Here is an 18,087-nt window from a genome sequence, read left to right as displayed (position 1 = left end):
CTCTGAAGTTTGCGAGAGATTACGAGAGCTTGGAATACTGATAGAGTCTATTCTTGGTGAGTGTTTTAAGTCGACGCATTTGATTGGCTGCTAGAGTTCCAAGGCAGCCAATCCAACGCGTGGAACGTGTTCGGCGGAACGGAAGTGAAAGTGTATGAGTGAATGTATCTTCTCTTCGAAAGAGTGATTCGTGTTTAACAAGATGGCAGCAAGAAATTCAAATTCAAGAAAAGGAAGAAATGCGCTGACTTTAGAACAAAGGATAAAAGTGGGAAATCATGCCGAACGATTGCACAAGAGCTTGGGTGTGGGAGAACGCAGATTTCGAAAATCAGCGTCGATCGGGAAAAAATAATGAAGTTGTGGGAATCGGGAGACGGACGTGCTGACCAGAAATGGGTTTCGAAGAAGACAACCGAATACGAAGAGCTAAATGACGCCGTGTTCGAGTGGTTTTCAACCAAACGTGCGAATCACATTGCCATCAATGGTCCACTCAGACAACGCTGGACAAATTCTTTCAAAAGCTGATGAGTGCAGAATGAAGTGAATGTGAATGTTTTGTATCAATGAGATCCAGTAACTTTTTAACAATTTAAATTTATACAGTTGATATGATAAAAAGCTTTTAAACTTGTTTTACAACAGTCAATATTAAATGTTTCTCTGTTTAATCTAAACAGCTTCTGTTTTTCTTATAAATGTACATGTACATGTGCAGTACTCTCTCTCTCTCTCTCTCAACTTGACTTTGTCGCGTTTACTTGCACCTGTCTAATAAGGACACCTGCAGAATAAGGACACTTTTGTCTGGTCCCAAGGGTGTCCTTATTTGACAGGTTTTACTGTACCGTATTTGACGGATTACAAGACGCACCGTTTTATAAGCCGCACCCCCGACTTTAAAAAAAAAAATTGGGACGAGCCACGTATAGGCCGCGTCACTATATTAGCCGCCGTCGAAAAAAATATAATCAGATCGTGTCAATCAATCAAAACAACCAGGCAACGAAAGTACGGTATTTGGCAAAATCGGCTCCGAGAATAAACAAGTGAAACAAAGAAGAAAAGTGATAAAGTTTGAAGAAAAATATCACACACACAATTTGTAACCAACACACACATGTAGTCCCGCCCGGAATAAGCTTTTTTGGGATGATTTACGACTTTTGCGCACATTTCGAGCAGACGAAAACACAACATGGCGGCTCTCGCTCCTCCAACTATCGCGAGACACAAAAAAACGAAATCTCGCACGCGCGAGATCCTGATACATCCGATGTTTCTCTGTACGCTATCTTGTCACGACGACTTGTTGACAAACGAAGATTCGCGAAAGAAAGAGAAAAGCGCCGAGTCTTGAGTAGAGAGCTAATAAAGTACCGGTAATCGCTAATCGAGCGAAATGAAAATCCGCGGCGACTTCCATTAGGTGAATGCTATTCAAGTTTAGGTAACGTTTTAGCCGCATCTTTTTATAAGCCGCAATGCGATTATTTTTGAAAAAAAGTCGCGGCTTGTAGTTCATCAAATACGGTACTTTGTGTTGTACTTTGTATTTGTATGTATTATTCTCTTTTCTGTGTTTGTGTTTCTGTGGTAAGTCTTTTTATGCCATACATGATGTCTCATATAATGCTTCCCTTTAGAGCTTCAAAGTTATCTTTTGTTGTTTGTAATTCATCTTAATGAAATTTTCATGTTGTTTTCCTAGGACCACCGGGAAAACCAGTGGGACCTTTGGAAGCAAAGGCCATCACCCGCGACTCTGTCCAGCTGGACTGGAAGCCACCTCAAGATGACGGAGGCTTGCCCATCACTGGCTACATCATTGAGAAGCGTGAGGCCATGCGCATGACATGGAGTCGCGCTGACAAGACCACAGACGACGAGGACACTGGAGGGACTTGTCACTGGAGATGAGTTCTATTTCCGTGTGGCAGCCGTCATCAATATTTTCATATACATGTAAGAACAAAACGTGTTAAGACTGGTGTTGTGCATCTAGTTTGTTCAATAAATGTCTTTCTATCTTCAATGGTTTTGGGTAGATGAGATAACAAGAGAAGGATATGGGCATTGGAATTACGTCAACATTTCGAGCATTGTCACAGATGAAACATTTACTGCAGGGTGCTCCTGATTAACAAACCGAGCAAAACTGAAAATTATTGAAGAGAAGACATGTCTGAACAGTTTATAAAGAGACAAGTTTGCAATCATTTGTGAACACCATTATTGTATGGAGGAGTAACTGTTCCCCTACCCCCTAAGAAGGTATTTCTGTCCGTCAACCACGTGAGCGATCGCCACAAATCGAGGCATCACTCGCATTTCAGTTTGGACACACCGGCTGATTGCAAATGCACAGTACGTGTTTCGACACTGAAACGTGACGATTGAGCGTCAAAATAGTTTCTTAAAACAGTCGAAAATGGAGTTAAATGTGACTTCAACACTCAGTGGCGATCGCTAGAGTAGCGATTGTTACTAGACGGACACTAGAAAACCTCAGAAAATGTAATTACTTTGCGATTTTTTTAACTGAAAAACTGTTGCGGTCTTTTTCTGTCGAGCGCGAGCGTCAACGTAAAACAACGTGACGTCACTTCCTCCCCAAACGGTTAGTTTTTGAATGAAAAGAAAAATGTGGCGATCGCTAGATTGTTTAGACGGATTGGATCGCAACTTTGAAACTCGGGTCACCGTGCGTCGATCAAGGGCAAATTGACCTCGGCAACATTATAACTCACTTCAAGGGTGCACAAACTTGTATTTACAGTATACAAAATTAGGTAAACTTGTGTTTTTGTCCTGTGAAATCACAATTAGTTTCGATGCTCTTGATATCGCTATGCCGACGGACAGATCCGAATCCCCATACATTTTTTTTTGCGGAGCTAGTATAAGTTAGAATTTGTGTTATGGATATCGATTGTTGTTGAAAAACAATCATTTCAATGTGTTCTGGCACTCTCAACCACCACAGCATTGATACTTGTGCATGTGTGTGTTGGAATTTAGTTCTTTGTTTAGTGATGCTGTGGCAAAAGTAAATTCATCCATCCATATTTTGACGATCGCCACCATTCACACGCACATAAATAAACACATTATCAAAAATTTCAACTTTTATTTTCAAAAAAGTATTTAAACAACAACTAGTTTGCATGTTAATACAACAAATACAGCAGATTCTCACAGATACGGATTTAAAAGACTAAACAAATCTGAGACTATCAAAATGGCCTGATACCATGAAACCTGCCTCAAGCAAAAACACATAAAAAGACTCTTTTGTGCAATGTTTTTGCCTGTGGATCTTTTAATGGGTAAAAATGCTTGGGGGAAAAAAATTAGTAGTCTACCACAAGTAGATATGGGATGTGAAGATCATCGCCGTGTGGTTACCGTCCTTGAAAATCACATTCTGAGAAAATTGCATTTGAAAGTTTGTGAAGTGTTTTGCTGCGCACAGTGAAGACAGATTGACAAACCAAGAGTATGTGTGCATGCGGGTACTTTTCACTGACATTTTCTTATACTCCAAGTGCTCTTCACAATCCCCTATCAGTCCAAAGTTGCACATATGGACATCAGACTGTTGCTATAACACTCAATGAAACATCAAGTACAATGATTATGATCAGCTGGAAAAAAGGCGTGTGGAATTTTACTTGCTACTCTTGATGTTCTCAGTTTTATCGCAGGAGCAGACATGTGGTTTCTGCTAATTCTTGTTTCCATTGCACAAAAAGTGGCCGATTTTTGATCGGAAATTGCTTCGAAGTAAGCATTATTTTTTCCAAAACTCATGGAACTTTGCCTTTAGGCAGGACGTCAGTCGGGCTTCTGCCAAAATAAACTCTAGACATAATGTTTCCCTGACAATTTCAAGGGATTCAATGATCTAGAGGGAGAAAAGAATATACATTTCTTATTGGTGAAATAGAGTCGGGATGAAATCCAAAAGATTTAGCCCAACATTTGATTCACCGGAAAATGCACCTAGTTGTTGCGTTCCTTGAATGAGAAAAGTTGGATTTTGCAACGAAGCAAATATCTAAGTCAAAATATCATTGTTTCACCAAGAATGAGATACATGAGTGGGAGATGGGTCCGAAGTTCGATTAGCAGTACTTTAGGATGTAACTGGGACAGTCAAGGTGGAGTTTATGTGAGATAAACAAGGCCTGACGTCCTACCTCTGTACCTGTTATTCAGGCGTCGTGGACTCGACATTCACACCGACCGCTAGCTTATTTTTCTTCGTTGCTCGATCTGCCGCAAGTTGTAACTTCCCCTGCCTCTTGCATGATAGACACCCGCCGAATTTATCTTTTAGAGGCCGAGTTGGGAGAAATATCGCTGTTTGAGACGTCGAACCGATTCGAAATAAGGTTCGCGTGTTTATGCGGATGTGGTGCGCGCGAATGCGCAGAACTACTTCCCGGCTGAAAGTTATTGGAAATGACCAATCAGCGAATAGATTTTCAAAGGTAAAGGTCACTTTCCAAATATGGAACATTTTGCAAGTGAAAGTAGCGTTCGCCAGCTCTTGTGTTGCGGCCGTTGAGGGACACAAACGGGCTTTATTTCCATGACTGTGACATCGTCAACAAACGGAAATTCCCGCTGAGTACGCTGCATGCAATAACTTTGACAAACTCATCGACATGTTGCTGCTGCTCTGCCATGAAAAAATCGATTTTTGTTATAAGTCTGCATATTTTTAGCATTCATTCACTTTGCAAATCATCACTTTATTGAAAAAAGAGGATGAAATTGACAAAATAAACATCATGCAGTTATTCTAGGGTGTTCAAACTGCCTAAAAATGATAAAAACCCAAATCACATCATGGGACCATTTTGGATCAAAATTCCGTGCCACCTCTGCCCTTAATCCATGTAGTGTAGTCAATTGTAGGGGTTCCATGGTGACATTGTTATCAGGATGAAAAGAAAAGTTATCTGAAAAATATGATTTATTTCTTTTCAGGTGACGATGATTACGTCCCGCAGTGGGGCACTGCGGTTATGAAATTAAAGGCCCCTACTGTTTTTGGAACCGCAGGAGCTTTCTAGTTTGCTGTTAGGTAGATTTTTGGTTCCTCTTTCATGTCATGCTCTCTTTTTCTTCATGAATTCTTTTCTTTTTTCTGCCTTCTTGCTCCTTCACCTGTATTTTTTCCAAAAATCTCTTCTCTTGTCGCTTGTCTCGCGATTCATGTATAGTTTAATCTGTTAGTGTTCTGATGTAAGTCCAGCAGTAGATAGGTTAAGCCTATTTTAACATACTGGAAACTGGTAATCTTCCAGTAGGTATTAATTTAGTTTTACTAAAGCCTGCTGGGACACAAGTAATGGGTTAGTGCATTTGTAAACAGGAATCGCTTGACAAGTGGCCCCCTTCATCCCCCCCTTCCTCGTCCTGATATGGCTCTGCGTAGTCGGCTGGACGTTAAGCAACAAATAAACAAACAAACAAACAAACATCTGCAGGTTTTATTAAATCTTACATTCTTATGTTATAATAATTATGAAAGTCACGGCATTGTACATCAAAAAAGAAAGTTGATTTGGCTTGCAAATCTCATCATGCCATATTTAATCTAGCATTTTCCTGGAATATTGTTTTCTTTGATTTGATTTTGACAGACTGTGACACACCTCTAATGAGGAGTCTTAATTTGAAAAAAAAATTCAATCTTTATCTATTAGGGCAAATTCTGTTGAAAAGCTCTTTTTATGCTATTTCTTTGATTGGTTTTTGACAGTGTGGCTAAAGTGTTAAGCTGTCGGCAAAAATCTTATTTTAAGTGGGTTATTTTTGTATTTGATTTGCTACAATGAGGCAGTATTCCAGGGAACACCCTAATAGAATGGGTTTCTGAAAAATGATGAGGTTACAATTTATGCCTCCAGTTCTTATGTTGAACAAGGCGTGTGTGTATGTTTTAATTTTTAATTTCTCAGAAATTAAAAGTAATTACTGTTACAAAAGGGCAGGTTTGTACATAGAAAGTAAAAAGACTTCTCTTCACTCTTTGGGATAATAGAGAGATTAAGAAGCACTACCACATTCGTTTCGTTGGCATTTTCGGTTGTAAAACGTCACACCTTTTTGAGTACACGTGACTTCCGATCTCTACGAACAGAAATTCGCTTCGCCAAGAGAAACGAAATTTGTAGAATTGGTCATTCTGACGAAAGTGACTTCGGTCGCGTTTTATATTCGAATAGTCATAAAATATGCCTACCTTGTGTAATCGATGTATGCTCTGACATCTTTAGGCGCGATTTATCATTGAAATCAAGTTTAAAAAGCCGTAAAGCAGGCTTGAATTGGGTAAGTGAGTGACTGAGCAGACGAAAGAAATTTCAAGATGGCGACCCAAACATCAGGCCGACTCAACTTTTCAGTCGGCTGGTCAAGCCGCCTAGAGGAGAAAAATGCATGAAGCAGTTAAAGTTTATGATGTGTTGAGTTGTGGCCTGAGTATCTGATGCGTTTCAGCAGAAGTGAGGCAGCTGGTATTATCTGATCGACACTTCTGAACCGGTGCGACCAGCGAAACGAAATTCTTCTGTCCTCTTAACCGCTGTACTAGCGACACATGGTGTTCCCCCGCCGAGTGTCTTTTGCAACCACGAAAATGCCAACCATATGAATGTGGTAGCCCTTCTTAAAGTCTCTAATGTAAAAAAAAAAAACTAAAAAAAAAAAATGAGAGAGTATGATTGTAATGTTCACTAAAATGCATGACTTAAATTTTAGTTGCTTTGCCTTGAGAATCTCAGCATGTTATTTGTAAGCTAGAATTTTGCTGAAATATTAGTTTCTTTGATTTTTGTTTTGTTTGTGTTATCATTTTGCTTTGTTTATTATTTGATTTGCTACAATTAGATTTATTTGAGTGAACACCCTGTCAGAATGGGTTTCTGAAAAATAATGGGGTTACAATTTCTGCATCCTATTTTCATGTTAAAATAGACGTTAGTATGCAGTTTTGATTTTATCCAGCTTTTTTTCTGTGAAATTATTTGTAATACTTATTAAGGGCAGTATTGTACAGTATAGAAAGTAAGAAAAGAAAACACAACTCTTCACCCTTTGGGATATGTACGGTTGAAATGCAAAACTTACATTTCAGTCGACTTGGCTTGAACATCTCGCTGTGTTATATTTTAGCTAGAATTTTGCTGAAATATCATTTTCACTTTTTTATTTTGAAGGACTGTGTCACACGTCTTGGCGGGAAAATCTCCTATCTTAATACTGTGAGGGGAAAATCTGTTTAAAATTAACTATATTTATGTAATGTTTCTTTGCTGTTTGAAAATATGTAACTAAAGTGTTCAGCGGTCAGCAAAAATCTTATTTTAAGGTTTTTTTGGTGTATTTGTTTGATTTGCTACAATAAGGGTGTGCATTCAAGTGAACACTCGGCCAGAATGGGTTTGTGAAAAAGAATGTTACAGTCATGCATCCAATTTCTATGCTGACATTTTTTTGCATGGGTGTTTCTTTTTTTAAATAAACTTCAATCAATCTTATGTTTTTAGTGATAATGTGATAATGTGTATACACATTTAGGGCTGTTTTTCAGTATTAATAACATGTTCTGTTTGATTAAGGGTATTCAGCTGGTATTTCCTTGTTTTTACTACCTATTTTATTCATGTTTTTATTACTTTATTAGTGGAAGAATCTGTTGTAATGTATGTTTGATGGTGTATGCTTTTAATCAAGCGTTGCTGACTATGAATGTAGATGTAAATGCTTGTATAACTGTGTTTGAATTTTAAATGTGTCAAGCGCAAAGAGCATAATTGTAAAGTTATGATGTTGCGCTATATAAATGCTCATTTATTATTATTATTATTATTATTATGTTCTGTGAAGCTATTTTTAATGTAACTTTTTGTTTGTTTGTTTCTTTTTTTCCCTTTTTTTGGTAGTTTCCTACTATTCACAAGACACTAGCACTCTTTAGTGGTGTTTTTTTCAGGTTAGATTCATTTTTATTACAGGATACATTTTGCCAAGCCACTTGTACTTCCTGTTTTGTCAGCTTATGTCAGTCTTGCATCAGTCAACAAGAAAGTTAACAGGGAACACCCTAACAGAATGGGGTTCTGAAAAGTAATGAGGTTACAACTTACGCCTCCAATTCTTATGTTGAAATAGACGTGTGTGTGCATTTTGATTTTCAATCTATCTTGACGTGTTCTGTGAAATTATCAGTGATCATTACTACAAAAGGGCAGTATTGTACCTAGAAAGTAAAAAAACAACCAACTCTTCACTCTTTGGGATAATGTAATGTTTACTGAAATGCACGACTTAAATTGTAGTTGCTTTGGCTTGAGAATCTCATCATGTTATGGTTTAGTTTTTACTGAAAAAAATATTAGTTTTTTTGATTTTGAAATGCCATGTTTTATCGTTTTGTTTTGTTTGTTTTATTATTTTGTTTTGTTTGTATTTGATTTGCAACAGTGAGGCCTTATTTGTGAGTGAACACCCTTTCAGAAAGGGTTTCTGAAGATTAATGGGGTTACAATTTTCTGTTTTGGCAGCTTATGTCAGTCTTGCAACAGTCAACAAGGAAAGATTGCTCTTGTGTGTGAAAAGGATTTAAAAAAAAATATTCTATTTAATTGTTTTAATTTTTTTGTTTAGCATACTGTAATGTCATGGATCACAAGTAGATGAAACTTTTTGACGAAAGAAATCTCATATGGTTTGTTGTTATTGTTGGAGTTAGGAGAGGTACTGCTGTATAGCACAGAATTGTCCATGATCCGTTTGAACGATTCAAGTGTACTCAGTATTCTTACCTTTTTTTCTTATGTTGAATAAAACACACCACGAAAAACCATGGATGCAGTCTGTACTCATTTCAGTGTGTGATATCACAATGGGCAGCAAATGGTTCTATATCTTCCTCCTCCTCCCCCTCCCCCACACACAGATCTATGAACAATTTCCACATAACACCTGCTGCGAACTGGACACGAATCCCAAAACTATTTGCTTTTCAAAGTGTTCATAGTAACCTGACAAAAAAACATACTTACCTTATATTGGCCAGTTGTCAAGATTTGTATTTCAGGTATGAAGCAAATATTTTTCGGGTTCGTGTTCAGTTAGTCAAATATGGAACATTTGGTTCTATTATGTGAACTGAAGGATTTATGTAATAATCATCATCAAACACAATCTAAAACCTACAAAAAGAAGGCAAAAGTCAAAGTTCTTGCATGATAACAGATCAATTATCCACCCATATCCTTTGGGGTTTATGGAAAAGAAAGTATACAATCATTTCTACAAATACCACAGTATTAATTACAAGAATATTTTTTGCACATTAAAATGCATACATAATGCAAAATGTTCAAATCAGATAACTATACAGTCCACACACAAAACATTCACACACGTTGGACCAAGGGAGACCCCTAACGCGTAGGATCTTAAAGGTTTTTAAGAGAAAAGACTGAAGTGTATAAACCCAGGTGTCTGTGTTTCTATAACATGTGTGAACCCAAATGTCAGTGTGTTTTGTGAATGTGTGTACGAACCCAAAAGTAGGTGTGTTTCATGTCAGGACAAAATGGGTTCACAATTCTAGAAACCCATTTTTCTAAAACGCCCCATTTTTATTTCTGTGTGTGCTTGGCTTGTTTTTTATGAATACTTGACCAGGACCTGTTCATGAATTCACCTCACATTCCTGCCTTTTTGAGCCAAAGCTTGAGTTTGAAATATGGTAAGAAAGTGATGTACCCATTTGCACCATGTATTGCAAAAAGCCCCATTTTGACTCAAATACAAGCATGTGTGTGTGTGTGTGTGTGTGTGTGTGTGTGTGTGTGTGTGTGTGTGTGTGTGTGTGTGTGTGTGTGTGTGAATTATATTGAGATGCACCTCCCTATCTTCCTTGCTGTATTACAAATTGAGTGTATCATGGTGTTTGCGTCAGGTCAACAATAATGACAAGCTCACTTCACATAGATATTCCTCGTATCTAATTCTTCCTGGTTCACCTGGCTTATTTGCTTCTTTATCAGGTAGACAAATATGTTGGCGAATTACTGTAGATATCATATGCCTCGTATCTAATTTGCACCTGTTATTTATTTATTTTTGTGTGTCTTTATCTGTGGACAATTATGTTGCCGAATTACTGTAGATATGGCTCATATCTAATTTGCACCAGCTCTTACTTTTTGTTTTCTTTCACAGGTGGACGTTGACCCCACTGTAGACCCTACTCGCGCCAAGCTGAGAGGTCAACCCAACGTGCAGGTGTACTGCCTCGTATCTGTGCCTCACGGCCATGACATTGCCTCCATTTTCGAGCTCGACCCTACCACCATGATCAGAGCTGATTCGCTCGTGCCCAGGTCCGTGATTGGGACGGGGGATGTGGGTGGTTGGGGAGGAGGGGACTGAGGCAGGGAGAGGGTAGTGAAGAATGGGGTTGAAAAAAATGGTGTGAAAAAATAAGCATTTTGGGGGGGTTGAGAGGGATGTGTGTGTGGTGATTGAGGGAGTGGTGTTGGGGGGGGGGGGGGGGGGGGGGGGGGGGGGTAGTGAAGAATGGGGTTGAAAAAAATGGTGTGAAAAAATAAGCATTTTGGGGGGGTTGAGAGGGGTGTGTGTGTGGTGATTGAGGGAGTGGTGTTGGGGGGGGGGGGGGGGGGGCAGGGAGAGGCTTGTGAAGAATGGGGTTGAAAAAAATGGTGTGAAAAAATAAGCATTTTGGGGGGGTTGAGAGGGGTGTGTGTGTGGTGATTGAGGGAGTGGTGTTGGGGGGGAGGGGGGGGGGGGCAGGGAGAGAGGGTAGTGAAGAATGGGGTTGAAAAAAATGGTGTGAAAAAATAAGCATTTTGGGGGGGTTGAGAGGGATGTGTGTGTGTGGTGATTGAGGGAGTGGTGTTGGGGGGGGGGGGGGGGGGGGGGGCAGAGAGAGGCTAGTGAAGAATGGGGTTGGGGAATGGTGTGGATATATATTAAGATGTTTTGAGTTGGGAAGAATGTGTGCGTGTGGCGATTGAGAGATTGGTGTTAGGAGTGTGTAGAGGATAGGTAGGTGGTGGCAGGGAAAGGCTTGTGGGGAATGGGGTTGGGAGGAATATGGTGTCGACAATTAAGATGTTTTGAGTTAGGAAGGATGTTTGTGTGTGGAGTTTGAGGGAGTGGTGTTCGGAGTGAGGCAGGTAAAGGCTTGTGGAGAATGAGGTTGGCGGAATTGTGTGAAAATATAAGATGTTTTGAGTTGGAAGGATGTGTGGCGATTGAGGGAGTGGTGTGTGTGTGGTGGTGGGGGGGGGGGGGGTGGAACAGGGAGAGAGTTGTGGTGGGAAAATGTGTTTGAGAGGGATGTGGGGGTGGGGTGGGCTAGATTTTTAACAGGGAGAGAATGGTTGGGAATAGACGAATTCAGAAAATAACTCTGTCGGGTTTGTATTGGTTGTGAAAGAGTGAATGCCCTTGATCTTACTAGGATGGACAAGGAGCACGTGTAGATTTATTTGTCCTACTAAAAGTAAGGGTATTTACTCTTTCACAACCCATACAAACCCATCAATTATTTCCGAACATCGTCTATTGGGTTTGAGAGAAATGGTGTGGAAATTGAAAACATATGGAGTTTGTGAGGGATGTGTGTGTGTGTGATCATGTATGTCAGTGTTTGTTCCTCGTCAAAATAGATTACAGGTCCTGAAAATATGCTTTACCACAATACAGTCAATATCCGACATCCATGTAAATCACAACATTTGAATTAATGCGTGAGTGTATTGTGTTATCTTTTCCTTTCCTTACTTTACACGCTAGTTTCTGCTCATATTAATTTATGTGACTCACTCATTAGTTATGACCATCTAAGCATAATTCACTTCATTCTTTTTTCAGACAAACATACGTTCGTCTTCATCACCTGTGCACAGACACCTGGGTTCACAGCACCTCCATCCCTGTCGATAAGGAGGAGGACAAACCTATCATGAACAAGGTGAGCATGGCTATGCACACACTTCTTGGCTGCTTCTCAATATTTGCACGGTTTCATTATGAAGCGTTGCATTCCTTTCTGGTTAATTATTTCACATCACTGTCCTCAGAATAGACCATGTCTTTTTTTTTTTTTAGATGGTTTTTTGACTCACATGCGAAGCAAAAGTGAGTCTATGTACTCATCTATGTACTCACCCGAGTCGTCCGTCCGTCCGGAAAACTTTAACGTTGGATATTTCTTGGACACTATTCAGTCTATCAGTACCAAATTTGGCAAGATGGTGTATGATGACAAGGCCCCAAAAAACATACATAGCATCTTGACCTTGCTTCAAGGTCAAGGTCGCAGGGGCCATAAATGTTGTCAAAAAAACAGCTATTTTTCACATTTTTCCCATTTTCTCTGAAGTTTTTGAGATTGAATACCTCACCTATATATGATATATAGGGCAAAGTAAGCCCCATCTTTTGATACCAGTTTGGTTTACCTTGCTTCAAGGTCAAGGTCACAGGAGCTCTTCAAAGTTGGATTGTATACATATTTTGAAGTGACCTTGACCCTGAACTATGGAAGATAACTGTTTCAAACTTAAAAATTATGTGGGGCACATGTTATGCTTTCATCATGAGACACATTTGGTCACATATGATCAAGGTCAAGGTCACTTTGACCCTTATGAAATGTGACCAAAATAAGGTAGTGAACCACTAAAAGTGACCATATCTCATGGTAGAAAGAGCCAATAAGCACCATTGTACTTCCTATGTCTTGAATTAACAGCTTTGTGTTGCATGACCTTGGACATGTATTTTGGTAGGAAAAATGTGTAAAGCAGTTCTTAGTGTATGATGTCATTGCTAGGTTTAGTTATTTGACCTTGACCCTGAAGGTCAAGGTCATGTAAAGGTCAAGGTCAAGCATGTGAGTCGTATGGGCTTTGCCCTTCTTGTTATTTATTTTTATTATATTTTATTGTTTTCATCCTCTTTTGCTTGTCCCGACGCTTGTTCCTTCTCCCAGTATGCTCTCACGCCGCCCCGTCCCAACACTCACTGCAACATCCACCCCTTAACTTCGTTCCACCGCCAGACCCTATCAGTATTCCAAGCTCTCGCCAACTTCAAAGCATAGCAAAGCTATCTCGCAAGAGATGCAAATGCCGAAGATCGTAGTTCTTGCGACTTTCGAAGCATTACACAGAGCATGTCTCGCGGATATCTTGCGAGAGCTGCATGCTCAGATGCCGAAAAGGTCTATTGGTTTTTGACTCACATGCGAAGCAAAAGTGAGTCTATGTACTCACCCGAGTCGTCCGTCCGTCCGTCCGTCCGTCCGTCCGGACGTCCGTCCGTCCGTCCGGAAAACTTTAACGTTGGATATTTCTTGGACACTATTCAGTCTATCAGTACCAAATTTGGCAAGATGGTGTATGATGACAAGGCCCCAAAAAACATACATAGCATCTTGACCTTGCTTCAAGGTCAAGGTCGCAGGGGCCATAAATGTTGTCTAAAAAACAGCTATTTTTCACATTTTTCACATTTTCTCTGAAGTTTTTGAGATTCAATACCTCACCTATATATGATATATAGGGCAAAGTAAGCCCCATCTTTTGATACCAGTTTGGTTTACCTTGCTTCAAGGTCAAGGTCACAGGAGCTCTTCAAAGTTGGATTGTATACATATTTTGAAGTGACCTTGACCCTGAACTATGGAAGATAACTGTTTCAAACTTAAACATTATGTGGGGCACATGTTATGCTTTCATCATGAGACACATTTGGTCACATATGATCAAGGTCAAGGTCACTTTGACCCTTATGAAATGTGACCAAAATAAGGTAGTGAACCACTAAAAGTGACCATATCTCATGGTAGAAAGAGCCAATAAGCACCATTGTACTTCCTATGTCTTGAATTAACAGCTTTGTGTTGCATGACCTTGGATGACCTTGACCTTGGGTCAAGGTCACATGTATTGGTAGGAAAAATGTGTAAAGCAGTTCTTAGTGTATGATGTCATTGCTATGTACAGGTCAAGGTCAAGCATGCGAGTCGTATGGGCTTTGCCCTTCTTGTTTTTAGTGTCTTGATACAAAAGCTTACCGGAGCTAGTATGAAATAATTAACAATATTGCTATTTCATATGTTACGTGGATTTCCATTGGTCAATTGGGCAAAACTGAGCTCATTGCAAAAGTGATATCGACGACATTTCCGTCAAAATCAGTTTTGACATCGACGACCTATTTATTGCTTCCCCACTTCAAAAACAAAAACACCTACATTTAAAAACAAACAAATATATATGAAAATGTAATTATCCCAGAATTTAGTTGAGCAAGTGACTAAAGACTTTTTGAAAGAAAAGACATTTTGAAATACTGAAAAGTACAAGAAGAGAGTGAACAAAAAGAAATAATAATCAGAGGGAGGGATATGGAACAGCCAAAACTGAGACAAATACTTTTGTAATTTCTTTACAGTAAATACAAAATGTCCAGAGAATTAGCAATATATCTAACATTGACTGACTGTGTGACGATATCTTCTGCTATTGGTCTGTTTCGACAGTGGTATCAAAATCTCGAATCACTGTCTCAACAGACCATACCGTCGCGATATAACCTCGAATGGTTGAAAACGACGTTAAACACCAAATAAAGAAAGAAAAGAAAGAACAGACCATAGCAGAAGATATCATCACACAGTCCGTCAATATTGGGTACTGTTTGTATTAGTTTTGCTTTATAAGAAACTCTTTTATTATGCACACGCTAATTCACAAGCTCTACTAACGTGCAGATTGATTAGTGCACTGACAAGTCAAGGGCTAATATATCTAGTAGACACTAATGGTGGGAGAAAGTTAAGTCTGCTCAGGTCAATCAAGACTAGCATCGTTTGTTTAAGAAATGAAGCTGACAACTTATATAATATTATTTATAATTATTTATTTGTGTATGTTTTTGTGAGGCTATGGAACTGTTTTAGGATTTGCACCATATGAGTATCCTCATTATTATCATTACAGTGGAACCCCCCTTTTAAGACCTCCAAATATCTGAGAAAATCAGGTCTTCAAAAGGAGGGAGTCTTAAAATGGAGGTAAATTTACTGAGGTTATGAACAAAAAGTCTGAGAAAACAGGGTCTAATAAGGGAGTGAGTCTGAAATTGGGGGGTCTTAAAAGGGGGGTTCCACTGTATTATTATTATTATTATTATTATATTGTTGTGTGACAGGTTGGCTGTGCCAAAATCAAAGAAGACAAGGAGGCCTTCGCCATCGTGCCAGTGTCGGCACAAGAAGTGAGAGACCTGGACTTTGCCAATGACGCCGCCAAGGTTCTCACTGACATTGCTAACAAGCTGGAGAGATCTGCTATCACACAGAACGAAAGAAGGTGTGTCTTGGCCCCTATGTTTTTTTGTCTTCTCTATACGCTTGCTGTCTGTGTATTCGGCTTCTTGACTTTCTTGTCTGTCTGCTGCTGGTTTTTTTGTGTTTTTTCTTCTTATTTTTTGGTCGTACTTCAAGTTGTTTGCCTAAAATGTAAGCCCCCAACGCCCCAAGTGTGTAAATGAAACTTTAATATTCAAATCAGTAGGTGCTTTGTGTGTGTGTGTGTGTGTGTGTGTGTGTGTGTGTGTATGTGTGTGTGTGTGCGTGCGTGCGTGTGTGTGAGTGTTTCTTTGAACAAAAGAACAAACATCACGAGCTTGATGTGATGTTTTAAGAGCGAACAGTTACTGCGGAATAAAGAAGATGACAAGCTTTGAGGACTGGTAATGATATAGCTGTGCAGAATTAATGGTGCTACAGTGGAACCCCCATTTTAAGACCTCAACAAATCTGAGAAAATCAGGTCTTAAAAAGGAGGGAGTCTTAATATGGGGGTTTGTTTGTTTGTTTGCTTAACGCCCAGCCAACCACGAAGGGCCATATCAGGGTGGTAATATGGGGGTACTCTTACAGAGGTTCTGAACAGAAAGTCTGAGAAAATAGGGTCTTAAAAGGGAGGAAGTCTTAAACTGGGGGTTTCACTGTACTGACAGAAAAGGAGATATCTGTAAATTCTGATCAATGCCTCATTCCAGGACTGTCACCAAGCTCATTTCGGAAGTGATCTGTTTCCTACTCGGCATTGACCCCAGTCAGTCCAGCGACCGTGACCTCATGGACCTAGAGGATATTGGGAAGACTGACAGAGAGCGACAGAAACTGATCCGCGAGCAGAACATTCTGAAGCAGGTGGGACTTCTTGGCTTTTTTTTGTTTTGAGGAAAGATACAATGGAATCTGCCATTTCAGACCCACACACTCCCCACCCCCCCTCCCCTCACAACAAAACAAAATGTTACATTCACTACATTTCCAAGTAGGAAACGTTCATTATGTCAAAAATCAAATGTCCCAATAATTTACCTTTCGTGTTTTTTGATTCTGAATTTTGGAACGTTGGCAGTCTATTTAATTTTGGATTTCATATTTGCTATAATTTTGTCAGTGCAGGTGTAACTTACCTTTCTTGTTTTATAGAAATTATGAACAATCGAATACAAAGCAAATGAAATGCTCAAACTTCAGAACATGAAACGCCATCACCAGGCTTCTGTTACTGGAACGTTTAAGTCATGACAAAACAAAACATTACATTTACTTCATTTTATCAAACGTTACAGTAACTTACCTTTCTTGGTTTTTTATTCTGAATTTTGGAACATTTGCAGTCTGTAGACGATGTTTGGAAATAACTTTTGCTGCAGACAAAAATAGGGCAAACAAACCTGCGTGACAAAATAGGCAAATCACTAGTGAGCGGTGTGTTGCTACACGTTGTCGCAAGCACGTGTTAGACACGCACCTCAATAGTGATTGGCCTATTTTGTCACGGGGGTTTGTTTGCCCTCTTTATTTCTGCAGCAAAAGTTATTTCCGGAATTCGTCTAGTAGCTATAATTTTGTGCGTGCAGGTGTTCAAGATTCTGCAGGCCCCCTTCAAGGACATGGGGGATGGAGCGCTGATGAAGATGGAAGATCTGTCCGACCAGCGCCACGGTCCCTTCCGCTACATCTGTCGTCTGTGCTACAAGCTGCTCAAGCTGTCTTTCAAGAGTTACCGCAAAAACCAGGCAAGTAGAGAAATAACCGAGGGTGGGATTTTGGGGTAGTTCTAGGTCAAGGTCTCCTTCAAGAGCTAACGCAAAAACCAGGCAAGTAGAGAAATAACCGAGGGTGGGATTTTGGGGTAGTTCTAGGTCAAGGTCTCCTTCAAGAGCTAACGCAAAAACCAGGCAAGTAGAGAAATAACCGAGGGTGGGATTTGTGGGTAATTCTAGGTGATGCATGCATGAACAAAAGCTTGAAAACCTGATTTGTTTTTGTTTTTGGTGGGGTTGCTATTTGAATATCTTGACTTCTTATGCATGAACAAAAGCTTAAAAAACATACTTATTTTTGTGTGGGGTGGCTGTTTCAAAATCTTGACTTCTTATGCATGAACTGTGATTGTCCCTCCTGTGTCCTCCCTAATGTTTATATAGGCACAATGTATCACATATGCCAGAATGTTATGTCTGTATTTTGAGATTATTTGGTTTGTGCTGTTGCTGTTGTTGTTGTTTTGTGAATTATCCATCTGTTTAATTGTTGTCTATTAGGGTCAACTCTGTTCACAGACTGAATAAGAAGTGCGTTTTTTGCTGTTGCTTTTGGTCAAGCCTTTTAGTTTCAAATGGCTATTGAAAAAGGGAAAAGTCAGATGCTCAGAATGTCATCAATTAAAAAACAAAAATCTGACTTCAATCTTCAGTTGATCTCCAAATCCAGAAAAAGAAATTAAATGACAGGGAAAAGGTGATTGCTTTATGTGCACCATATAGGAATGTGACATAAAAGAATCAGCGTCTTGGATCATAACAACTTGTCAGCTGGTTTTTGGAATCCAGGCGAGGAAGGAAGTAACAGAGGCAAAACTAAATGAAGTAAGTCACTGGCAAAATATGTTTGAATTACCTGCTACAGACCTGTGAACCCATACGATTTTG

General features: G+C 39.5%; 1 protein-coding gene across 4 annotated transcripts in view; it reads left to right on the top strand.

Annotated features, from left to right (window-relative positions):
- Window positions 1–18,087, top strand: part of LOC138964732 (inositol 1,4,5-trisphosphate-gated calcium channel ITPR1-like) — a 194,835-nt gene that overhangs the window by 52,067 nt on the left and 124,681 nt on the right. For all 4 annotated transcript variants that reach the window (XM_070336765.1, XM_070336763.1, XM_070336764.1 and 1 more), the window contains exons 9-13: window positions 10,258–10,418; window positions 11,935–12,034; window positions 15,283–15,443; window positions 16,138–16,291; window positions 17,014–17,172. In XM_070336765.1, coding sequence (XP_070192866.1) covers window positions 10,258–10,418; window positions 11,935–12,034; window positions 15,283–15,443; window positions 16,138–16,291; window positions 17,014–17,172 — 735 coding nt within the window. The remainder of the gene's footprint in view (window positions 1–10,257; window positions 10,419–11,934; window positions 12,035–15,282; window positions 15,444–16,137; window positions 16,292–17,013; window positions 17,173–18,087) is intronic.

Source organism: Littorina saxatilis, linkage group LG4, assembly GCF_037325665.1.
Source record: "Littorina saxatilis isolate snail1 linkage group LG4, US_GU_Lsax_2.0, whole genome shotgun sequence".
NCBI classification, from domain to species: Eukaryota; Metazoa; Mollusca; class Gastropoda; order Littorinimorpha; family Littorinidae; genus Littorina; species Littorina saxatilis.
This window is presented reverse-complemented; position numbering and strand designations above follow the sequence as displayed.